General features: G+C 40.8%; 1 protein-coding gene across 1 annotated transcript in view; it reads right to left on the bottom strand.

Annotated features, from left to right (window-relative positions):
- PLPPR5 (phospholipid phosphatase related 5) overlaps window positions 1-25,935 on the bottom strand; it is a 90,244-nt gene extending 64,309 nt beyond the window's left edge. Inside the window, exon 1 of the mRNA XM_045899051.2 lies at window positions 25,678-25,935. Coding sequence (XP_045755007.2) covers window positions 25,678-25,914 — 237 coding nt within the window. The 5' untranslated portion in view covers window positions 25,915-25,935. The remainder of the gene's footprint in view (window positions 1-25,677) is intronic.
- Between the last annotated feature and the right edge of the window lie 346 nt (window positions 25,936-26,281).

Raw genomic sequence — 26,281 nt, 5'->3', positions numbered from 1 at the left:
TGTCTTATTTCCTTTTTCCCTCCCTTCCCCTATGATCCTCTGTCTTGTTTCTCAGATTTCACGTATCAGTGAGATCATATGATATTTGTGTTTCTCTGAGTGACTTCTTTCTTTTTTTTTTAAGATTTTATTTATTTGAGAGAGAGAGACAGAGCATAAGCAATGGGAGAGGCAGAGGGAGAAGGAGAAGCAGATTCCCCGCTGAGGTGGGAGCACGAAATAGGGCTCGATCCCAGGACTCTGGGATCATGACCTGAGCTGAAGGCAGATGCTTAACCATCTGAGCCACCCAGGAGCCCCATGATTGACTTAATTCTCTTAGCATAATACCCTCTAGTTCCATCCACATCATTGCAAATGGCAAGATTTCAATTTTTTGATGGCTGCATAATATTCCACTGTGTGTATATGTGTGTGTGTGTGTGTGTGTATACACCACATCTTCTTTATCCATTCATCTGTTGATGGACATCTAGGCTCTTTCCATAGTTTGGCTATTGTGGACATTGCTGCTATAAACATTGGGGTGCACATGCCCCTTCAGATCACTACATTTGTATCTTTGGGGTAAATACCCAGTAGTGCAATTGCTGGGTCATAGGGTAGCTCTATTTTCAACATTTTGAGCAACCTCCATACTATTTTCCAGAGTGGCTTCACCAGCTTGCATTCCCACCAACAGTATAGATAAAAAGCTAGTATCCAAAATCTATAAAGAACTTATCAAACTCAACACCCAAAGAACAAATGATCCAATCAAGAAATGGGCAAAAGACATGAACAGACATTTTTCCAAAGAAGACATCCAAATGGCCAACAGACACATGAAAAGTGCTCAACATCACTCAGCATCAGGGAAATCCAAATCAAAACATCCATGAGATACCACCTCACACCAGTCAGAATGGCTAAAATTAACAAGTCAGGAAACGACAGATGTTGGCAGGGATGCAGAGAAAGGGGAACCCTCCTAAACTGTTGGTGCCATGGCACATTTCAAAATTACATTGACCTATTGTTTATCACATTTCACAATTGGCAGACATTTTGAGAATTCTGCAATTTGGTACCAAAAGGTAAACTTGTAACAGGTAATTGAAATCCTGTGAATATTTGAGACCTATGAATAAATGACTCAATGAATATAGATTAGAGTCCAATGAATACAGGACTCGAATACTTGGAAAAACATTCCCTCAAAAAGCAACAGGAAACAATTGTGCTTAATGAGCAATTCTGAGCACAGTTTGCTGGCCAGCAGTTTTAGATGACTATTAAAATCTCAATCAAGTTTTCTTTCAAAATCTTAATTATAATCTCTCCATATGAACTCAAGCAAAATAGTATTGAAATGAACCTGTTATGTGAGTGCCGATCATTTTAAATGTTTATTTAATATCAGTATTATAATTAGAATTATTATATTAGAATATTCAAGTGAATTAAAATTCTTCATATCTGAAAGAAAACCAAACCCCTATTTAATAAACATTGATTGAGCCCAAACTTACATGGAGCAGACACTGTTGTCTGTCTAATCATTGTTAACTATCCATCTTCCTCACAGAGCCTTGATTTTGTTCCATTACCAACCCTCTCTATTATGGCCACAGTCTTCAGGGAGTCATGGCCATCCTTGGCCTCAAAAGATGAGTGATGTGTCAAGTCCTGGTGGCTCCGTCTGTGACTAATTTAGGTCTGGGCATGAGACGAAGTTGTGCCCAAGGAGGATGAGGAGAGCTTTGCTAGGGATGGTGCTTCCAAAGAGGGGTTCTTGCTTTTAAAAAGAGACTCACAGAAGAAGTATTCTTCTGCTAGACATCATCGACTTTGCATGTGATTCCAGAACAAGGGTGGTCATTGTGCAATCATGAGAGGAGCCAGCCAAGAGCAGAGCAGACACATATTATGTCAGAGTGGAAAGAGAAGAGAAACCTGGATCTTTGATCTGTCATTCAGATACTGAATTAGTCATTTTTGAACTATCCCAATGGCACTCCTTGTTATGTGACATAATAAATTTTCCTTATTGTTTAAATGGTTAAGTTGGAATTTTCTGTTATGTACAGATGAAAGCAATCTAATTGATACAAAGAATATGGCCTTGAACTTGGTGATGTTAAGGTAGAGAGTAGAAAGAAAATCTCAACGAAAGTTGATGTTTTTTATAAGGCACACAGTTTAAAAGGACAGAGCTATGTTCACCACAAGCAAAGTTATATAGAGCGCAGATTGGGGAATAAGACTGAGAGAAGGAACTGGAAAAAGAGTTTTACAGGTAGGGTGACAATATAATTTATCATTCAAACTATTACACTTTGGAGTGTGAAATGAAAGCTTAGTAATATTGCTATCAAGACAACAGGAATAAACTGGAACTGACCCAGGCAAACCAGGACACACCGTTGCCACATTTATAGAGCAAAGGAGAACATAAATAAAGCCTTGGAGGAGGAAAAGTATAGGATGTCCTTGAGAGACAGTAAATGGCCTGATTTGGTTGGAATGTAGACTAGATATGAGGGCTGATGGGAGATGATCCTGGGACGGTGATGTAAATGCCTTGAGATCCAAGCGAGAAGTTAGTACTTCATTTTGTTCACAGTGAGAGGCTATGAAATTTCTGGGCAGGGGAGTGGTGTGTTCAGACCTATGCTTCGGGAAAATCAATCCAGAAGCAGTGGAGACTAGCAAGAGGGGGAGATGTTTGGTAAGTCACTATTGCAGTAATCCTTCCAGGTAATGAGCCAGGCTTTTAACAATGGGAAAGTGAAGGGGCACGTGCCAATAATGGGGACAGGAGAGCCGAAGGAAAGAAAGGCTTAAGGATAAATTTTGAGATTGCCTACAATTGGGAACGTCCAAGCGAGAAGGTTGTTTTCGGTGACCTCCAAGAAAGGGGTTGACAGTGACAAAAACAAAATTTTTTCACATTTCCTTTGCCTTTCAGAAAACCTTATCAGTTGAATCAGTGCAGCAATTCCCCAAACCATTTAACCTTCAAAGACCTGACAGTGGGTTCAACTGAAATAATGAAATCAATTTAATTTGGTGAGTAGAAGGTGGGGCTCCGACATGGATTACAGGTGTGTCATCCTACTTCAATCTCAGCTCTGCATCACCCTCTTCACAAAGCCAGAGTCACTGAAATACACTATCCCTTTGGTCCCCAAACCTTCAGCTCGAGTTTACCTCATCTTTGAAAACTCTGACCTTAGGCGGGAGGGATTTACACAGCTACAGCCCAAGGTCTGAGATTCAGGACCAAGTCTCTGCTGCTAATTCAAGTTGAACATTCTGGCCTATATTTGATAATGAGAATTATGTTCCTGAAATGCAATTTCAACTTTGTGCCTGAGTTCTACTAGCTGATCTCTGTTCCTGAGGCTCTGCTTTGGTCACCTAGTCAGCACCCCCATCCCCCTAAGGAGGAGACTACCTGTTCCCATCTGTCCTCCTGGTACTGGAGTCCTTCTACTTAATTCTAGACAGCAGCGAAGGCCCTATTCTCTTACTTGGCAACAGATTTTCGTCACACCCACCAGCTCCTAGATTCTCTCCAATGCCAGAATATGCAGCTATTCCCCATAGGCCTCCCTTGACACACTTTCCCAGAATCCCTGTCTTCTGTAACTTTTCCTTCCACAGACCATGTTCTTCTGCAGGACCAGATGCCCAGAGCACCTTCAGGGGAGTCTACCCTTCCGTGTCCAATTCTAATTGTTTCCATGCCCCAGATCTTCCTGACTTAATCCATTCCATTTTGTTACAAGAGTGGCTCTCTCCCTTACCTGATACATGGTAATAGGTTTTGTATCTTTGCAAAGGGCATCCAGGCAAGTGGGAGCATTTGTAAATTGGTACCAGAAGAAAACAAATTCTGCACTATCCTCATCCATTAACAAAAATCATGGCATGTGATTCATGGACTTGGAGATATACAGGAAGCTGAGAGAAGCACTGATCCATGAACAGAGATACCCTGAAGGTTGCAGCAGCGTATTTGTTGCCAGTATCTGCAGTATGAATAAAGTTGTCAACAATGATATTTTGGTGAAAGTACTTGAAGTAAAAGTACAAACATAGCCCATGCATAACGTCAAACAATAAAGTGTTACATTCTCCGATGTCTATCTAACCTGATCTGATGCCTCTGGTAACTGAACACAAATACAGACATAAGCTTCTCTCTCTCTTTTTTAAGATTTTATTTATTTATTTTAGAGAGAGATTGAGCACGAGCAGTGGGGAGGTAGAAGGGGAGGGAGAAGAGAGGAAGAGGGAGAAGCAGACTCCCCGCTGAACAGGGAGCCCAACACAGGGCTTAATCCCAGGACTCCGGGATCATGACATGAACCCAAGGTAGATACTTAACCAACTGAGCCACCCAAGTACCCCGACATTAGCTTCTCTTGATAGGGGTATTTGCTTGGAAAAGGACTGGCTGTAACCCAGAAACAGTAACATAATCAGAACCTTTCATAAAATGAAGCAAGAGAGGAATGCTTCTCCATTTCCAAGACACCTGGGCCAAAGCTCTACCACACCAACAAAGAATAAATAACATGTCTTCTTGAGGATAGTGATGGACATCATGTTTGTCACTCTCTTATACGATTTTCCCATTGCATTGCAAGATCCTTTTTATCATTTAATCTCCATGTCTAGCAAGTTGCCTAGCATGTAACAGATATTCACTAAGAATTGTGTGAATGAATGAATGAATGATTGATTGAATAAATGAAAGAGGAAGAAAGGAAGGAGAAAGGTAGGTAGATATATATGACTGTGATAGAACTGCAGTCTTTAGGGTACTTGTTGCCACCATGCGTGCTGGAGATAAGACATAATCTTATTATTTAAAAAAAGCAAAAGCAAGAATGCCTAAATGGTGTCATGAATAACCTTTCTCCACAACTTCATTAACATATACGATGAACTGGCAAAAGGGGAGAATCCACACGCAGTCATGAACCTTTCACTCCCACAGCAAGACAATATGGAAGGGAAATGTATAAAATGTCCCAATCCAAGTTTAAGTTTCAAAAGTACTCTAGTATTTTCATATCCCCCCTCTTTCCCAAACTTGATGAAAAAGAGTATTGTATTTAAAAAGGGGTTTTAAAAAATCATATTTGAAACAGTTACAGTAAACCAAGTGTTTGTTAATTTGAGGAACCATCTTTAAAAATCTATTCAGGTGTGTCTTCTGAAGTACAGACCAAAATGGTGCATATCACTTCAACCGTATTTGCCACAATTAGAGAAAAAGTAGACTAGGAAATGATGAAGTTTCTTTAAAATAACAGGGGGAAATAAAAGTCTAGATCTGCCCTGAGATTACAGTTGCTACTAGCTTTGAGTGCTTGGCTGTTGATCACTCAAAAGCTGGCTGGTACAAATTGGGATGTGCCATAAGTGTAAAACATGCACTGGATTTCAAAGACTTTGCACAAAAGGCCATGGGACATAATTTAGTGGTAAATTTTTATATTGATTACCTGCTAAAATAATATTTTGGATATATAGAGTTATGTAAAATATATTATTAAAATTAGTTTCACCTGGTTTTTTTAAGCTTTTATTTATTTATTTGAGAGAGAGAGAGAGCACAAGCAAGGGGGGCAGCAGAGGACAAGGGAAAAAAGAGCAAAGAGCCCAATGCGGCGCCTGATCCCAGCACCCTGGGATCATGACCTGAGCCGAAGGCAGACACTCAACTGACTGAGCCACCCAGGCGCTCTAGTTTCACCTGTGTTTAAATTTTTAATATTAAAAAATTGTGGCTACTCTAAAACTTAAAATATGGTTTACATTTTATTTCTATTGGATCTTATGGGGCTAGATTTTATTTTTACATCCCCTGGCCCATCATTATTGCAGATGGCTCAATAGGTCCTGGGTTCTCAGAGGAACCAGAGCAGAGGGAAGAGCTAAAGAGGTATCATGGGTATAGATTTTTAAGTATTTACTCAGCATGCATAACTGACTGGTCTTCTAGGGTAGAAACATAAAATCATACATGAGCAGAGCTTTTAGAAATCTTTCCATCATGTTTCTTTATTATAGTGTCTTAATCTTTAAAAGATAAAATCGTCTACAATAGGGACTCCACTAAACAACTGAGCATACATTTGTGGATGGATTAAATAAATACACGTGAAACTCTAGTGTGTTGTATGTGTTTTTGAATCAACTGTCCTATCATTTGTCATGCTCCTGAACTAAGAGTTCTGACATGTCAGTCACATCTGAGGTCCAACCTGCAACAACCCATTTACTATCCATTATTCCTACATAATCTGATTAAAACAAACAGACCAGAGGAATCAACTCACAAAATTTGTACCTTGTTTTTTTTTTTTTTTTTTTTTTTTTGCTACCTTCTTTTCTGAAAGCAACGTTACTATTGTTTCTATGGACACGTGCTAATATATCTACAATTTCTAACATCGTTTTTCTTGGCCATGATTTTCTGCTGATCAACTAAGATTCTTAAGTAACATTTTACAGACACCAGCTATTTAAATGCAGCAAGTTCGATAAATTCCTCTAAGTGAACCAATCCCTTCCTTTATCTAGTTCCTCATCTTGACATTATTTAAGCATACCTTCTTCCCAGTATGTTTTTAATCAGGTTAGTTTCCCTGTAAGTGTCGAATGCTCACAAGTAATTTGCTAAGGAGGGGTCGCTTATCTTCTGGTATGGAACAGTCCTCTTATGTAGAGAAAGCTCTTACAGAACATTCACATCATATGTAGTAGATAGGTATACTGTAGTGGATGAAGCTTTTGGAAAGTACCTGTAAATTAGTCCTGTAAACCAGTAACCAAAGAAAGCAGATGATAAGGACATGGTGGAAGGGCAGGAATGCTCTTTCAAAATGCCCATGCAAAACTCAATCAAAACTACCTCTGGTGTTATAAGCTACAAACTAGGTCATGAATATAACTTGAAACAAAAGTTGTAAAATCTTTTGACGGCCCCAAACTTCTGTTTATCAAGAGCAAAAGGAGAAAAGCAGAAATGAGTTTAAATTCTCTAAGGTCTATAATGGCCAATTCTCAACAGTGAATTCCTGACTCTTTTATTTCTTTTTAAATTACCAGAATTTGCCCACTTTCCTGGCACAGAGAAGACAGTCAATGAAGGTTTGCTGAAAAAAGAAAGGAAGGAAGGGAGGAAAGGAGAAAGAGTGGGAGGAAGGAAGAGAGACATAGGATAAAGGAAAAGAGGCTTGGCGTGGTTGATTCACAAACAACAGAGCTGCCATCTGAATGAATGGTGTTAGCTATGACAAATGTAGGATCTGAAGGGGACACTTGTGTACTTTACGCCATGGCCGTGCCTTGGTGTCAGTCAGTGTGTCCTCACCCCTCCACGCATTCATATACAGACAATCTGGATGGCTCAGAATTCATGCCTTTGCTAATACTTTAATATATTAAAAAATCTTTATTCATATCACATATCCAGTGGCAGGACAGCTTCCTTTTTTATGGTACTATGAGAATCCACAGCCCTCATGTTTACATTTTTATCATTTCTGTTTATCTGGGATCCTACATCAATTAAGAATAATTTGGGAAAAGCAGAATTGAAAAGAGCAGATATGAAAAGACAGTTAAATACAAATAGACCCCAGGTAATATTAAAAGACCCAATATATATTTTTTAATCTCCATCTTATTTAATGATCTTACTGGTCTAGCTGTTTTCTCTAATTCAAAACACCCACAAGACATAAATTTTTCCAGTTGTTTATTTCAACCCAATATTATCTTGATTCACTAGCTGAATATGTTTATATTTTTAGACCTACCTCATCTTACTTTATAATGCTACATTTTCAATTGGCATCTCAGCTATTTGATGTTCTTACAGGATTTTTATCTCATCCCCTAAGTTCCTTTGCTCCATCAGTGATGGTTCATTGTTGCATTCAGATTTGTTCCAATTACACATAAGTTACTGCTCTCTTCACTTGTTCCTAACTCTGTCCTTCTACAAACTCCTTATGCAATCAAAGGGACAAATAGAAGAAAAACTCCTGGATCCCCTCAATACATCACTAGCGTGTCACTGGAGGGTGGTAGAAAAAGAATGGGTTTTAGAACCAAGAAGACCCTTCTGGTTTCAAATTACTTAACTTTATGCAAATTACTTTTGAGTTTTTTGAGTCTCAGTTTTTTCTTTCACAAAAGGGTGATGGTAATACAAAATGATAGAACGGTTTTGAAAATTAAATTAGCCTCTCCCGACATTAACATGTGCAAAAGCACTAACTTCTTTTCTTTTCTTTTTTTTTAAAGATTTTATTTATTTATTTGACACAGAGAGACACAGCAAGAGAGGGAACACAAGCAGGGGGAGTGGGAGAGGGAGAAGCAGGCTTCCCGCAGAGCAGGGAGCTCGATGCGGGGCTCAATGCGGGGCTCGATCCCAGGACCCTAAGATCATGACCTGAGCCGAAGGCAGACGCTTAACGACTGAGCCACCCAGGTGCCCCAGCACTAGCTTCTTTACAATGAGCACCTACAACAAGAAAGCTGAGAATCAACAAGATCAAGTAACTGGCCCTGTATTACACAAGTCAGTAGTAGATCCAGGATCCAAACCCAAGTAAAGGTTGGTTCTAAATCTATCTCAATAAATATTAGTTCTCTTTCCCTTCTAACCAAATCCAAACATACCTATAGGGACAGGATGGAAGCATCCTGTCACTGAGTAGCTAAAATGCCATGTTCCCAGAGAAGCCTTCTCCATAGCTTAAGTCCACACTGATTCTTTTCTCTCTCTTTTTCAAAAAGATTTTATTTATTTATTTGAGCACAAACAGAGGGAGTGGCAGGCAGCGGAACAGGGAGAAGCAGACTCCCCGCTGAGCAGGGAACCCCACACAGGACTCGATCCCAGGACCCTGGGATCATGACTTGAGCCCAAGGAAGACGCTTAACCAACTGAGCCGCCCAGGTGCCCCAAACTGATTATTTTCTTTGCTAAGCTACCACAACATTTCACTAGATGTTCATTAATACATCAAACAGTGACTGAGTGCCTCCTAAATCCTAGTCCTGGGACAAGTTTTTGAAATGTTAAGTTTACTTCTGCATGAGCCTTGATCCTTGACTAGACTGTAAACCTCCTGAGGTCAGCAGAGTCCTCATTATTTTCACACAGGTTGCCCTTGTCTTTATTCACGGCAAAGTAGTTTACAAACAACAGTTCAAAACACCAGGGACATGTTCTAATCTAAGCTCTGCCACTGTTTTGGCTGCAAGACTGTGAGCAAATCTAATTTTCCTGAGCCTGGGTTTTATCATCTCAACATGATTACAATATCCATGTTGCATGCTTATTGTGAGCCATTCTGTGAACGACAGAGTTTACACAAATGTATGGGGTCATGTTGTTGCTATTGTTGATGTCACATTATTATTAATGAATGCATGAATATCAGAATGAATGTTCTGCAGATCACTTCTGCACTAGCAGCAGTAAGGTTTAAAGTTTGGTTCCACACCAATGCTTTCTTAATTCCATTACCCTATATCTGTTGCTTAGACTCTGCTCAGAATCAGTTTCGGAGCTCTGATGGCCGTTTGCTGGGAAGTGTTCCTGGTCTTGGCTGCTGGGGATCTTGATGTGGGCTGCTAACCCCCAGGATTGTGGACTGTGTGTGGGGGGCGCCATCTTAGCACCCTGTTCTGTCCCTCGGCCTCCCCCCAAACCCCGGATTTGCCTGTTCTGACCAGTCCACCCTGTCTTACTCATGTGTACTTCCATGAAACCACACCGCATCTTTGCTTCTTAAATATGGCCCTGCTCTGCCCTACTTCTCAGTGTCCCAGTTCCAGGCTACCATCTCTTCGGTAACCCTGGGGCAGCACTGGCCTCTGATGACCAGCTGACCCTCTAGGAGAGCTACTTGCCAGAAGAATGCCTGCCCATCCAAGCTGCCATCCTTACCTTGGCCTTCTCAGTCCAAAATGTACCACCAGCCCCCTAGTTCCTGTCATCAAATCTGTATCAGGTGCAAAGGCTACTCATCTTCTGGGGGAAAAAAAACACTCCAATCTTGTGGTCTGTCTGAATCTCCCATCTCTTTTTTCCTAGGCTCAGCTTTTCCGGGCTTGGCCGTTTATATATTGCTAAAGCTTGGACTGCTTTAGCTCCTTATCGTTTGTTCTTGCCATGCCATTAACCTGACTGCTTTTACATGCTTCCTTTGCAACCTTTCATGTGTTTCCTCTTTCTGATTCCTTTAAGTTCTCCCTTCTAAGAAAATGAAGCCAAGACACTAGCATATTCACATCATAAAATTTATGCAAATCCAATTAATCCAATCAAAGCTTGTTTGTATAAAAGCCTGTCTTATGTGTTCTTTAAAGTCACTTCCCATGAATGGAAATCTTAATTAGATGACTAAATTTAGAAGGATAGAGCATCTTGCAAGAAAATCAAGAACATTTAATCCTTAATACCATAAAATGGAAAATATGAATTTCACCTACCAAGAATAGTACTGTTCGGTTTCACATAAATTCCAATTCCCGCTTTCTAAAAGAACTGGAATATCATGCCCTCAAATTTCTAGAGCAACATAGAGATGTATCTATTTCACATTAACTTCCAATTTAAAATGAGGAGATTAAAGATATTTACTACATAGGTGAGCACACCTGTTACATAATTTAGAAAATACAAGTCAAGATGTCTTAATTATAGAAGCAAAACATAGCAATGGTAACAAAAATATCCTTGCCAATTTAAGTTTTAATTGTGTATATCAACATAAGCTTTCATACTGTACTAATATTGATCTTTTAGCTTTGTCCATGTTGCAAATAGTGATTGAAAATCATGTAATTTGTGTGTCAGAGGGGTTATCTTCTTAGTAACTATCTAATTAAAAGTTTGTTTCACAGCAGTATTTTTATTTCAAAGTAAGAAAATGTAGACACTCTGGAACACACTTGGCAGCCAAGATCGATGTGATGACTATTTCCCTAGTTTCCTTAAAACTCTAAAACAATATTCTAATGTTTTTCTTTTAGTTTACTAAATTAAAATCAGTCACATAAACAGGATTACTTGTAAGACAGGCAGATTTAGATGTCCCATTTTGCAGACAGACATAATGAGGCTAGGAGATTAGAATGCATATCAAAGGTTTACCTCTTCATGCTGGGAATCCCTGCATATTATTTTAATGTATTTTCTACCATGCGTCCTTATGTTCTGAACCTAATTACTTCTGTGCTATACACCTTTCCATTACGGACATTCTTGGAGTGCCTTCAACCTAAGAAGGTTTCTCCAGCCTAAATGATTTTGCATATATATGCTTTTGCCCTCCCCTCACATCCCTGACTAGCTAAGGTCACTTCCTTTCAGAAATCTCTCTCATCATTCCTTGTATCTTCCTCTCCCAGGCCTGTTTTCAGGATTAGTACATTTTAACTTTTCACTGACACTGAACTTCGACTTCCTTGAGGACAGGGATCCTTTCTTCCATCTTTGAATATGTAGAGCCTATTACACATGCAAAGCTTTGTCCAGGGAGAATTAACTGTTTTTTAACGGATAAATGAAGGAACGAATTACTGAATACCAGATCATTGTACTTCAGTGTGATTGCTAGCAGGTTATTTCATTTGCACCCATTGAATAAGGTGAGGAGCTAATTTGCACTTGGCTGATTTTTCACTCTAACTGGGAAATCCTGAATTTCAATGAAAAGTATCCATAAATAAAATCCTAATTTCATTTCCTGGTTCTTTTTAAAGTTAATTGAAGTTGTAAGTGATTTCCCTGCCCAAGCAGCATTAAATCTTTCTTTACTCATTAATGTCATTTTCTAAAGTACCACTAATTTTTATGACTCTCTAAGGAAACAAACTCTTCTCAAAAACAGTTCCATGTATTGAGTCAAATGTTCCAACTCTTAATTTAGGATTACTAATGAAAATGTACAGAGTGTGATTCAGAGATCTGAGTGACTATAAAATCATGACTTATTTCATTTAGAAACTCTGCCAGCAGGGCACCACGGTGGCTCAGTTGGTTGGGTGTCCAAGTCTTGATTTTGGCTCAGTCAGGATCTCAGGGTTCTGAAATCGAGCCCTGCCCACACAGAGCCCTGTTGGGCTCCACGCTCAGGGCGGAGTCTGCTTGTCCCTCTCGCTCTGTTCCTACCCCCACTCATGCTCTCTCTCGCAAATAAATAAATAAAATCTTAAAAAAAAAAGAAAAAGAAAAAGAAATTCTGCCAGCTAGCTGAATCCTATATCAGAATATCAAAAAAAGTTTTCTGATTTACCAAGTAGATGAACTTCCGATGTAGAATGTATTAGCTATTTAATTTATAAAACAGAATGGAAGATGATGTGCTCTTTAAATCCACTAATTCATTCTAAAAAAATAGGGGGGAAAGTATTGAAATATAGAATATGAAGAACCTGATGAAGAAAGAGCATATGCTACAGAAACGCTTACAGAGTGACAATTTAAAGTTATAAAAGTTTGTGCTATGGACAATTAAAGACATGGGGAAAATAGTGGTTATAGAAGCAAAAGTACGATGATGTTAAAGATTTTTAAAACAAAATGATAGGTGTTTGAAATATTCTCCATTTGAAGTAAATATTTTGAACTATATTTTAGATAACTTTGATTACATTTTAAAAAAAATGAATGTACATGGGGAAAATATCTGAAATTAGGGATGAGTGGTAACTAAACTAAAACATTAAGAATTGGGATTTGGGGGGCGCCTGGGTGGCTCAGTCATTAAGCGTCTGCCTTCGGCTCAGGTCATGGTCCCGGGGTCCTGGGATCGAGCCCCACATCAGGCTCCCTGCTCTGCAGGAAGCCTGCTTCTCCCTCTCCCACTCCCCCTGCTTGTGTTCCTTCTCTCACTGTGTCTCTCTCTGTCAAATAAATAAAAAAATCTTTAAAAGAAAAAAAAAAGAATTGGGATTTGGAAAAATACTTTGGACTTTATAAGTATCTAGGAATGGGTACCCCAAATAATTTTAATTTCTGCTTCTCCAATTGTGTTTTCTTAAAATACATTAATAATTACTTATACCTACCATTTGAAAGGCATTATATTAGGCATTATGTGGTGAGCAAGAGGCAAAAATATACAAGACATATTCACTGATTTTATAATATACAAGACAAATTTGTTGAATTTATAATCTTTTGATGGCCAAAATATTTATATGTAATTAACTACAAGACATAAACGTGTAGTATACTACATTGTATATGTGACATACAACTGGAAGCATTTTAACAGTCATCTGATTGCAAGACAGCAAATCCAATTAGAAGATGTTGCCTATAGTTCTGCCACAATGCTTGAAAACCCAGATCACTTTTTTGATGGCTGCATAATATTAAAAAACAACAAAAAAAGAAAACCCAGATAAGTCTCAGTTGGAAAGAAAATGCCACAATCTCTTAGCGATGTCTACTGTGGTCATGGGAGGGAGATGGTGCACATCATCGTGCAGTGTTTTTGCCTACTCGAAGAGAAGTTTAACCTACTCCTTTCACAGATGAGTTAACCACAAGGAGACTTTATAGTGACCCCAAAACTAATGCATTAAAGAAAACAGTATGCAGAGCTTCTGATGTATTTGCAGGGGTGAAAGTACACTGGGAACACATCATTCAGGGCTGGTGCCACGCTATAAAAACAGCACATCTCAACTGAGGTCAGACGTGAGAGCCAGAATGGCAAAATGGACTCAAATCCATGCCATGTGAATAGGAAAATTTTAAGTCTCAAAAAAAAAAAGAGTCAAAGAACCAAAAAATAACACCATATATTGGGAGACCAACTAGGGTGTTCTATATGGGCTTCAAATGGTGAGAGGCCTGGGAGCAGACAACTCAGAGAGAGAGACTTTATTTCATTGTAAGGTAAAGTGTCCTAACAGTGACACTTGTTTCACACACATAAAAGGCTATCTGAGGAGCCATGAGTCAGTCAGTTTCCTGCCCCAGGTAGTGTTCAAACCCTTCCAAACCAGACATATAATGACACAGAGGCTGGAAAGCTACTGGATTTTCTCAAGGTCTCAAACGCAGTAAGCAGTAGAGCAATGAGGAAAGCTCACTACCTGTCAGGCCAGTGAGTCACTCTCCTTCCTCCCTTCCTTCCTTCTTTCCTTCTTTCCTTCCTTCCTTCCTTCCTTCCTTCCTTCCTTCCTTCCTTCCTTCCTTCCTTCCTTCCTTCCTCCCTCCCTCCCTCCCTCCCTTCCTTTCTTACTCTTTCTCCCACCCTTCTTCTCCCTTCCTTTCTCCCTTCCTTCTTTTCTCCCTCCCTCCCTCCCTTTCTTCCTTCTTTCCTTCCTTCCTTCCTTTCTTCCTTCCTTCCTTCCTTCCTTCCTTTCTCCCTCCCTCCCTTCCTTTCTTACTCTCTCTTTCTCCCACCCTCTCTCCCCCCTTCCTTTCTCCCTTCCTTCTTTTCTCCCTCCCTCCCTCCCACCCTTTCTTCCTTCCTTCCTTCCTCCCTCCCTCCCTTCCTTTCTCCCTCCCTCCCTTCCTTTCTTACTCTCTCTTTCTCCCACCCTCCCTCCCCCCTTCCTTTCTCCCTTCCTTCTCCAATCTCTCACTCCTCTTAATTTCAAGTCATCATAAAACCTGCATATACACAATCTATTACCAATCCCACCAAAAGCATTCACTATTTCCATACAATAATACATTATTGCTACTGTTCCTTTTATTTGGTCTCGCTGTCTCTCCAGCTCCCCATCCCACACCTGCAACTACACTTTTATGGAAAGTATATAAGAGGACAGACTATTATTCAAAAAGGATTTTAAAGGCCAGGTAGATCACTGTCGACTAGAAGCATCGAAGGAGGAGTTATGAAAGAGGTGAGATTGGAGTTGCTTAAAGTAAAGACTGGAAAATATTGAAGCAGATGGAAATGAAGAGTAGAGAAAATAACATAAAGCACAGCATAGCAGAAAACTGATTTCTCAAGTCACTGCTGTTTCACAGAAAACGGCACTATAGGATTGCACCAAAAATTTCTCCAATCATTTTACGAGTATCCCTAAGTCCCTTCAAAAAAAACAAACGACTTCAAAATATGCAAATATACAAATGTCTATGCTTTTCCTTGACACACGCACACACACTACTATTTCTTCCATGCCTCTAACTAGTTGCCAAGCTTAACATAATGACTCTGCCTTGGGTGCAGTAGATATGCTATATGTTAATTATGTATAGTGTTATAATTATATTATATTGTGTTATGTTAAAATCACACTATAAGAATTTGGAATCCGTGCATCAAAAATGGGTAGGTTTTAGTTACATCCACTTGTGGCAAGTTTCAAATGTAGTTTTACTTTTTGTCTGAAAAGATTTGATGTTAGAAGCATAAAGGACATCATAGAACCAAACAATTTGAGAATTAAAGGTTCTTTTTCCTTATTTCCCACTACCTCTTCACTATCACAGACAGTGCCGATTGTAAATATAATATTCAGTGGGATCTTTTCGGTCAACAGTACAAAAGCCGCAAGGAAAAAGCCACCATAATAATCACATACTCTTCGTCTCTCTCTCCCAACTAATAGTGCTATGGAGAGCAATTCCCTGCAGGTGGTCTTAGCCCCAGCAGGAGTATGGCATACAATTTGGTAAGGGGACAAGGACCATCCCTGTGTTAAAGCATGTATCGGCTATTCTGCTGAGGTATGTCAACTTTCTTGCTGTGGGGTTATGGGCTACTTGCTTAACACCTTTGTGCCTCAGTGACCTCATCCGTAAATTCAGATAACAATTGTGTCTCCAATGACGGGAGGATTCAATTGGTCAATGCGAGTAAATAGCGCAATGCCAGACATATACTCGGTGCCCACATATGACAGCTGTTTGTGTCATTCCTCATTAGTTACATGGCCTTGGGCAAGTCGCTTAGTCTCTCTGGCCATTCATTTGAAAATCAACAGGTGAAACTAAATGATTTCTAAGGCTGCTTTCATGACTAACACATCCCAGCTACAAAGAAGAATCTTCTAACATTGGATTCACAACTTTTCCAAAAATTGAATGGCAGAAAAAGCCTAATAGTGTGGCTTGAATAACGTGTCTACTGGATTCCTATATCTGTATTCTAGACTTAGCCCCAGGAGAAATAAAAAGGGGACCCCAAGTAACCATGTGATTAGGAGCCAGAGAGAAGAAGAAACAAAGGTCTCTCTGTGAAAGACCAAAAGGGTTGCCACGTAGTTTTGACTAAGTCTCTTCATTCAGTTTAGTAATTGAGTGAACCCAACACTTCAAAGGCACGTGTGAAGGAAGAGGTCATTATCACCAACCCAATGATATTATTTTGTTTTTTAATTGGAAATGTCAGGAATTCATTTTAAATTACAAGATGAGGTTCCAGGTGCACTATCTCTATCCAAGACTGCTCAATTTTGGTGTCTGTGAAATCTTGGCATTCTGCTTTGATGAGATCTCTGGAAATATAAGATGCTTCTCAGTGTGAAAAGTGCTTCTGTGCACCCCAGTGTGAGAAAAAGCTAAATCTGAAATCTCAATAAAAAAATCTTTATAGAAAAGTACAGTTTTTGCTGGCGCTACTGAAAGCACTCTTTGAAAAAAAGGGGATCATCACATGAGAAATACAATACACAATTTACTCAGAATAAGGTTTTGGTTCTATCAACACAAATCTTGCTTCCCGTACACAGGAAATGCCACAAGTTATTTTGGTAATACGTCGATATGTCAGGAATACATTTGTATTTAACTGACCTATGATTTCATAAGTCTTTGATTTCATGATGCTGCTCTGAAAGATTTGAAGAAGGGAAAGATGGGTTTAATCCTGGTTTGGGGATTTACAGCAAGTCAAGGCTTGCTGTAAATCCTCTTGGAGCCTTATTTTCAACGGTGGGAGGTGCTCAATGAATATTTGCTCAGGAAAAGAAGGAATGAGGAAGGCAGGGAGGAAGGAAGTCTTGGGAAGTCACTGGCATTTTATCAGGAAATGCCCAATCCAAAGAGGCTGCTACAAGTCTCTTTGCTATCGGTATGTTAATTAAGAACTAATTTATTTGCATTATGGATATAAAAGTAATTTTTTATTGATGAAAGTAATGACTTTCAATTAGCATGATGAATGCTAAAAATAGAATCTTTATTGGTGAAATTAAATATCTTCAAGCTATGTGGATTGACTAAAATAATTTGGAGATACTTTCCATCCTTGAATGAATAAACCGTAAGACTCCAGTGAGGTCTGTAACCTATACCCCAATGACTTGTTCTCAGTGGATTCCAGGTCCAGCCATTGGTTTAGGAGGAATTCTGCATGAAGCATGTCAGTGCAAGGGCACAGAATCCCACCTTGTCTGTGATGAACCTTTCATACACTTAAACACCTCAAAGGACAAAGAGCTGCCAGTTCACTGAGCTTACAGAACAGGGCATATGGACTTTTTTGCCTGTTTTAATGAATGGTTATTAAGTAACTGCATGTTCATCAGAATTTGGTCATTATAACCTCATCATCACAAACTTAGTTGGTGCCTGTATAACTTATCTACTGAAAATAACTGAATAGTTGGGTATGATGAAATCAGTTTTAGTCAGATTACAATACCCTGACTTTGGGATGCTCAAGTCTAGTGATGGAAATAGGAATAAAAATAAATACAACATAAAGCACAATATAAGGTTATTTTAATACCACAATTTGTTAAAGAGGCTAAGGAGTCCTAGAAGAGAAAAACTTGGAAGTCCAAGAGATTTCCTCAGAGGAGTTAGTGCTAAGTCTGAACAGCTATAGCAGAATGTTCCAGAAAATTGGTTTTTTTTGGGGGGGATGGATAATGGGGGAGCATTACAGAGGTTAGAATATTTGTATATACAGATATCTATGTATACTACACACACACACACACACACATATACACGTTCACTCACTGAGAAATGTCCACCAAAAGACTGCCTTTAGAGTTCTAAATGCACCTGGTCTGGAAAAAAAATCTTTCAGATTCTGTTTTTCACAACAACAACAACAACAACAAATGGTGGTTTTACTGTCAGTGATTTTCAAACTACATTTGTCATAATAAGACTAAAAAAATAACCAGCCTGCTGAGTGAAAAGTGGCATTCTCAGAAATAGTTTAAATAGTACTGAATATAGAACTCCATTTCACATATTTTAAAATATCTTCCATCTAAATGATATCCTTTATGATTTTCCAAAGTCTGTTAAAAGGATCCTCCTAACTATCGGTTAAGATCTCTGAGATCAGAACTTGCCTCTCAACTTGATGAATGGAAATGTTGAGCTGTTCTATTGGCCATTCCACTGGTTCTAAAAGCCAATGAAGTTTTGTCTTTGGACCTGTCTTTGAACATCCCCTTGTCATGTCTGGTTGTAACTGAGCCTATACATTAACAAGCATACGGATACTGTAAACAGCACATTGAAACATAATCAATATGCTTTAATTCACCTCTGTCTTCCAGGAATGCCGCCATTTTATGTTGGGAATCAAATTAGTGGGAAACTGCATGCAGCCAACAGAGCACGGGACTTGAAGTAATAGATTCAGATCCTAGATGTGTCATTTACCAGCTGGAGTGAAGAGCTAAAGCTCCCTAGATGTGTTACTGCATATACTATATGCAAGGGTTCAAGTGAAAAGTAGATGGTTTGCCTCATTCGTTCCACAGAAATGACTAAGTACACCTGATGTCATTTCACTGGGCACTATCAACAAATATTACTGGCATTTATGTTAAAAGAGCAGCTATCAGTTTTTGAGTACTTAATGTATGTTTATATTTAATTCTTATAAGGTATCATGTTAAGTATCACTGCCTCAATCTTACAGACAAGAAAACGAAGGTTTGCAGCTATAACTTCATGCATAATGTCTGAACTCTTGAAGGGCAGTGCATATGCCTTACTCATTATACAAATTCTGGCAATAGCACTGTACCTAGTATATAGTAGGTGCATTATCATCACTTAAAACTCTTACAAATAATGTCTTTTTGGAACAATGCAAATTTAAAAATTAATAAGATACAGTGCATACTTAACAGATGGTATCAATATTGCTCCTTGGAAACATTATTTTGTTTCAAACTCTACAAAGGAGGTAGTCATACTGTGAGCGGTCATAACCATCTCCAATGACCAGCTGGGTATCTAACCCACGTAATCTGCTCGCATTATGTTCTCTTCATATTGTCTCCAAAGTATATTCTCACCTATTTGATTCTCACAACAACTCAGAAAAGTAGAAAGAAGTCAGTCCACATTTTTCAGATAATGTAACTGGCTCAGAAAAGCACAGGGATAACCGAGTGATAAGGGTTGGAGGGGACAAAGAAAACAGGAAGATAAAAGGAGAGAAAGGGATGGGGAGGAGGAGAGGCAGAGGAAGAAGGGAAGAGAGAGAAGGAGAAGCAGAGGAACGCTAGCTGCTTTTCAGACCAGCCCCTGCTTTCCCCTCAGCATCACCATCTCCTTACCAGTATGCAAAGTGGAGGGGATCTCTGGAAAAAGAAAGACAAAATGGAATGTAGGGAGGGAGGGAAAAAATGAATGAATGAATATGAATGAGACTATCTAAGTGAAACAAGGTCCTAAGAGACATGAGGACATAGTGTGGTTCTAACTTTTAGGGAATCTTGGATATCTCTGACAACTAATAAAGCTATGGAGGCTCTTACCAGAAAAATGTGTGCGTGTGTGTATGTGTGTGTATGTGTGTACATACATACAGTATTTATACACAATTTCAGTGTGTTCACTGCACCCCAAATTTAGTGCTAGGTCCCACTTTAAGAAACATGCCTTAGTAATAGAGGCCCCCCCACTATCATGTGCTTATCTAGAACCGGAGGGTGGTTGCACTTGAATGCGGCTGCCTGCAGCACTGTATGAGGGTATGCCACAGAGATAAGAACCATGGCTTCCCATCAGAATAACAGAAATATCTTTTTTTTTTAAGATTTTATTTATTTATTTGAGAGAGAGAATGAGAGAGAGAGAGCACATGAGAGGGCGGAGGGTCAGAGGGAGAAGCAGACTCCCTGCCAAGCAGGGAGCCCAATGCGGGACTCGATCCTGGAACTCCAGGATCATGACCTGAGCCGAAGGCAGGCGCTTAACCAACTGAGCCACCCAGGCGCCCCCAGAAATATCTTTTAATCCCTTCTGCTGCCACCCACCTCTCCACAACATTTCAATCTTAACAGGAAACAAAACAATCTCCTACACTACACACTGAAACCATTATCTACACTGGAACATGAAGCTTCTGGTCAAACCAGAAAAACTGAAATGGAGGCTAAAAGATTTGAGAAAATTTTGATTCCTCTAGTACTGAAACACTATGACCAAAAATCTGGAAAGATCTGCTTAATAGGTTAGGATCAAGGTGCAGAACAGGAGAACTAGAGGCACAAGCTTTGACGATTCTCGCACTGGCGACGTGGGACCCCTGGCTGGCAGTCCAAGCTCTTCACGTCCAAATTTCCTTCATAAGCTGAAGGTAAAAATTAGTTAATGGATTTAAATAATTTGATACAAGTCTGACACACAACCTCACTAAACATCGTATATCCCATCTACCAGTGCATTTAATGATAGCACTTATGCTTAAAGAAAGTACCACCATGGTGAGCGTTCAATGAAGTAATGCACGAAACGTATCTAACACAGTGTCTGCTGCATAGGAAATACTAGCTAGTGTTGGCCTACTTGAAAATATAGAGGAGTCATCAGAGGTGACGTGATGCCAATAATAGAGTTCCGATTTTTGCTATTCTTGCTATTCAGAGTCCCCAATTTGGTGGGCGAGTGCATTGAACTAGGTGGCCTCTGTCCACCTCTAATATTTTATCAGCCCTGGAATCCACTGACAGATGCACTTTGCTAGGTGCCTTAAATAGATTATCTTGATTAATCATCCCAACCTGGGAGGACTATTGGTAGCTAACACATATTTAGCTGGGCACTCCTCAGACACATATGTGAACCCATCTCATACTCATCATAATCTTGTGAGGCCAATACTCATATTATCTCCATTTTACTGTGGAAGAAACTGAAGCATAGAAAGACTGGCTCAGGTTGTTCCCACAGTGGGAAAGTGGCAGATCTGGGCTTTCAAACCCAGACTCCAGAGTCTGTGATCTTAACCTCTAGATGCACTGCCTCTCAAGAGGTAGGCATTTTTGTCACCAGTTTATGAATAAGAAAATGTAGCCCAAGGTCACACATAGAGTAAGTGAGAGAAATGCAGATAAGAATCCAGGCTTGTCTGACACGCATATCTGTGCTTCTCCTCACCATGCCACAGGCATGTGTCCCAGCAGTAGAAATAGGAGCGAGCACTCAGGATGAGGTTCACAGAAGAGGTCTATGGGAAAGCTTCAGACACTTTGATCTAACAAGATGGAGCTCTAGACATGAGATGTCTTTGTGTCATCATCTACCCCTGCCACAATGAGTGACTCCACACCCTTGGGACAACAGCAGCAGCTGCATCCCTCAGAGTCTCAGAGTCCAGAGGGACTTTCCTGAGGATGTAGACATAAAGAATCACAGATGTTCCCTAACACTCGAATCTGCCCTGTTCACTGCGGGTTTTCTCTGCCTTGGTTCTGGCTCTATGAAGATGAATGTTCTAGCTCTGGTCTTCTTCAAATCACCTGTGTTGCTTAATGATCTAAGGAACAATAGCTGCTCATGGCCACTGTATCCAAATTTGGGGCGCAGAAAGCATTCTCATCACCAGTTCTTTTAATCGATGAAAAATCAAAGATCACTAATTAAATTTATATCTATAAATTATGTATGTGGTGCTTTGGCAAATGCTATACAGATGACACTGAACAGGACGTTTTCAAGGAGCTTATAAAACATGTCATCTTTGTAAATGAGCCCAAGTTACAGGCATTTTCTGCAAACACAAAGTAATATTTCACAACACAAGATAAACTTGAAGATAAAGAGTTTAAAATTCTTATATAGGCATTTTAATAATAGAAGAGCCCTATACTACTGTCCCCCAAATGTCCTAAAACACCACCCACCAGGCAATGTCCCCAGTCAGTTCCAAACAAATTGAGAAAATCTTTCAGCCTGGCATTCCAGGACTCATCAGGGAGACCCGAGGCTTCCTCTTCGCCGTATACCCTCTGCGTTTCCCACACGCCACTCTTAGAAACAAGACAAACCACTTGCTGTTTTAAGAGTACAACCTTCATTTTCTGTTATCAAGTGGCTGTCCGTGTAGCTGTTTCTGTGGTGTCCTGACTCAAACTCCATTCCAGCCTCTTCTTCAAGTCACATCTCAAATGCCACCATTTTCTACGTGAAGCCTTTCCTCACCCCTCCAAATAAAAAACGAGCTTGTCCTCTTCTGAACTACCAGAGGTCTTTGTGGTGTGTGTGTGTGTGTGTGTGTGTGCGCGCGTGCACACTTCTTCTATTATGGTGATTTATATTACAACCTTGGCATATTTACCTAATTTCCCAAATTAGGCGGTAAAAGCCTCAGGAATTTGGTTTATTTCTGAAGTTTCCTTTATAACCTCTACTCTGTCTGATGTCGTGCTTGCAACACAGGAATTCAATAAATATTTACTGAATTATCATTTCATTAATAATGCTAATGATTTACTGACCTCTTATAGAGTATCCACTATGGGCCAAGGATGACATTTATGTATTATATCTAATTGAATATACAAAATCCTGTGACTTAGGAAAATGCGGCTTAACAAGCTTAAATAAGTTGTTCAAGGTTACACAGCAAGTAGAGTTCCCAACTGTTAACATAGCAGCAGGATGTACTCTGGATCTGAATCCAAATTTGTTAGATTCCAAACCTGGGCTCCAAATCAACACTACATAAAAGTGATAAAACTGAAAAGATATATTGCATCTGATTTCTAGATAAATGAATTTAGCAAGTATGAAACAAAACCACAGCTTGTGGTAGTAAGGAGAGCTAGTTTTCAAATTAATCTGAAGACTTAAAAATGACTTTTGAAGGTTAAAAAATATACAACATGAAGAACCTTTATCACTACAGTCTAAGAAGTGTAAGAGATGGGGAAAGAGACTGTCTGAGGCATTTATTTAGAAGAATAACTTATTACTAAACTGCATTTGTACGTTATAATAGAAAAGACTTCTGCTTGGGAATTTGACAAAGTAGGGTTAAAATTCTGAGCATAACATTTTTAGCCCTAGACCTTGGGCAAGTTACTTTATCTTTGTAAGCCTCAGTTTTTGCAAATATTAGGTGACAATAATAACAATTGCTTTCATAGATAATGCAAATGGTAGATGGGTATAAGGTATATAATTCAACAAATGATGGGCACGACTAGTGTTATTATTACTAATAATATTATTTTCATGCCAAGTGACTGTGCTAAGCCAGTGTTCTTGAGAAGAATGGAAAGGCAGAGAGGCCGTTACTGTTCCCAACCTCTCCCATTGTGAGAGCGTACTATTTGGAAAAGCAGAAGGGGGAAAAAGGACCAGCAGCACCGTTAGCCTTTAAGATCCAACACTTCCTTCTCTTTAGATGGACCCCCCAAATTCTTTGCCTTGCAACTAAAGAACTGAATGTCAAAACATGGAAAGCAAGTCAGATCCTCCCTTTTAAAAACCCTCAATTTTTATTCTGGATGACTGCTGCATTAGCCATCTCTCGGCCTCTCCCAGAGAACATGTTCTTTGGAAGTAGTAGAAGTAACATGGCATTTGGCATCAGTCCTATGGGCATACAAACATCACACCCACCCATTTTTATTTTCAGGTGTTTCCATTTTATTATCTGATCCTCAGTGTCTTTAAATGTCATCTGGAGAGGAATGCTCTGAGAATAAATGCAGTTATGGCTCGTGTGCCCAGCAGAGTAGGCACTCAATAATGACTGATTCCCGTTCTCCTTCTAAGTGGGAAATAATCAACATCTTAGGGCCAATATGTTCTTGTCTCTAACTGGCACCTGCCACCATGGATTGATGGTTAAGATCTGAAAGGTGCTACCTCATTTAAATAAGACACAAAATGGTAATTACCAAGGGACAAGTTACAGACATTATTGATTATGGTTGTAGCCAAACCAGTGACCTGAAAGTGACAGACTTTTTTCTTTAAAAACAAAAAATCCCAGAAAAATCTCTGAGCTATTCAGTCTCCCAGAAAACATGTGCCTGAAAACCCATCTGCAGAAAGGAAAAACAATTCCCCCAAATCACTAAATTTTCTTTCCTCTATCAGCTTCTCAAATGGAAGAGAGAGAACACAAACACGAAGATGGATTTTTCGCAAATTGCAATATTAAGAAACAAAACATTTTCTGGCGCAAGGTCTAACACTTTTCAAACCAGTATACTGGAGCTGAACTCAAAGTCAACTATCATGGTACCTGTGATAAACGAAGTTACTTTGAAGTTACCAAGAAGTTCCTTGGTAGAATTCCATTATGTGTGTTAGGAACCTCTCATTATTTGGGAAAATATGAAATCATTTCCCCTAAAATCAAAATAAACATGAATATCCAAACCCAGTAGATACCACTGATGTTCTCAACATTCATTTGTTGAAATTTACACATTCAACCACTGAAATAAAACTTCCTTTTCCCTTTCCTCTTCATTTCCTAATTTCCTATTTGTTATCTGTTGAGAGTTGAAAGAAAGAAGCTGCACCATTGGAAGGATACCTCCAATACTTTGACAATAACAGAGGAACCATAACGTTTTCTGAAGAAACACCACCAATTTTCTTACCAATAACTTTGCACCATATTCACATATGTAAATTATTATGTGATCACCATCCTAGTAATTACATATGTATATCTGTGTGTACGTGTGTGCGTGTGCCTGTATACACACACGCACACACACAGGGTCCATAAATCCACAAGGCACTCTAAGCCAGGCTATCAGAGAAAAGGACTTCAGCTGCCCAGAGAGTGGAGCAGCCTTTAAATGAATCTTGTCATTTGGACACAGCTCCTGCTCTTCAGCGAGCACTGCTGTCGGAGCCTCTTCATTTAGCAGTTTTCAATTTTTTTTTTTTTTTTAAAGATATTTGTTCCCTGGTCAGCTTAGTCCCCCCGGCACTTTCATCTGAAAGGGAAGGCGGTGGTAAAACGGGAATCCGCGCCGGGACTCGGGAAGCAGGAGTCCCTTCCACACCCCTGGGACTGATGCCCTCTCCTCGCCGGCCCGCTGCTGCTCAGCTTCCAGTCGCAGAGAGCCGGCGGCCGGCGGAGCAAGGCCACTGAGTGGATGAAGTAAAAATGCATCCGAGGGCTCACCTCCTCCCCGGCCCCGACCCCCACCCATCACCTCCCACAGCCCCCATCCCTCCCATCCTCCTCCCCATCACCCTAACGCTGCAGCCACAGCAGGGGGGTTGCGGGGCCGGCATGTGGGGGAGAAATGCGGGCTTCCTTCGCACCCACCCCTGACGCGCCCTAGAAGAATGTCCTCTGGGGAGGGGGCTGCCCACAACTTGGAGGAACTTAGAAGGCAAAGCCGCCGCGCCCCGACCCTCAGCGGGGCCTGCACCCTGAAGGTGAGCGGCGACCGAAGGGAGTCCGATGCGAGGGCGGGCCCCCCCGGGCTTACCACGAGCACGGGGACCCCGGCGGCCAGCGAGTAGAGGAGCACGGGGGGCACTGCGCTGCTGTCCTCCGGGCCCGGGTAGGGCTTGCGGTAGGCGCTGTCGTGGCAGAAGAAGCCCTGCACGTTCACGGTGAACGTGTCGGTGTACTCGAAGTAGTACGCCAGCATCACCGTCCCTGCCATGATCACCATCTGGAAATAGAGCATGCTGCTGGTGAGCGCCGCGGGCAGCAGGGGCATGCACGCCTCCCGGGCCGGGCCGAGCCGAGCGGGCGGCGGACGCGGCGGGCCCCCTCCCGGGTCCGCCGAGGCAGCCACCGGGGGCGCGGCGGTGGCGGGGGCGGCGGGACGACGAGGCGCGGGAGGAGGGATGGAGTCGCTGGAGGAAGAGGCGGAGGCAGGTCCGGGTTTCGAGGCGCCAGCAGGCTGCAGAGGAGGCGGCTGCCCCCAGACGAGCCCCCGCTCCCCTCCCCGCCCCCCGCCCGCCGCAAGCGCCGCCCGCCCGGGCGCGGGGTCGCGCGGGAGGGCGGGGAGTCCCGGGCGACCGGCAGCGGCCGCAGCGCCCAGCAAGAGACCGTTCGCGTTGCAGCAGCGCCTGGTGAAGCCC

The sequence above is a fragment of the Mirounga angustirostris genome, unplaced genomic scaffold, assembly GCF_029215605.1.
Source record: "Mirounga angustirostris isolate CCGP_5_RB_7025 unplaced genomic scaffold, mMirAng1.0.hap1 SCAF_4, whole genome shotgun sequence".
NCBI classification, from domain to species: Eukaryota; Metazoa; Chordata; class Mammalia; order Carnivora; family Phocidae; genus Mirounga; species Mirounga angustirostris.
The sequence above is the reverse complement of the archived record's forward strand: the minus strand, read 5'-3'. Positions and strand labels throughout refer to the sequence as shown.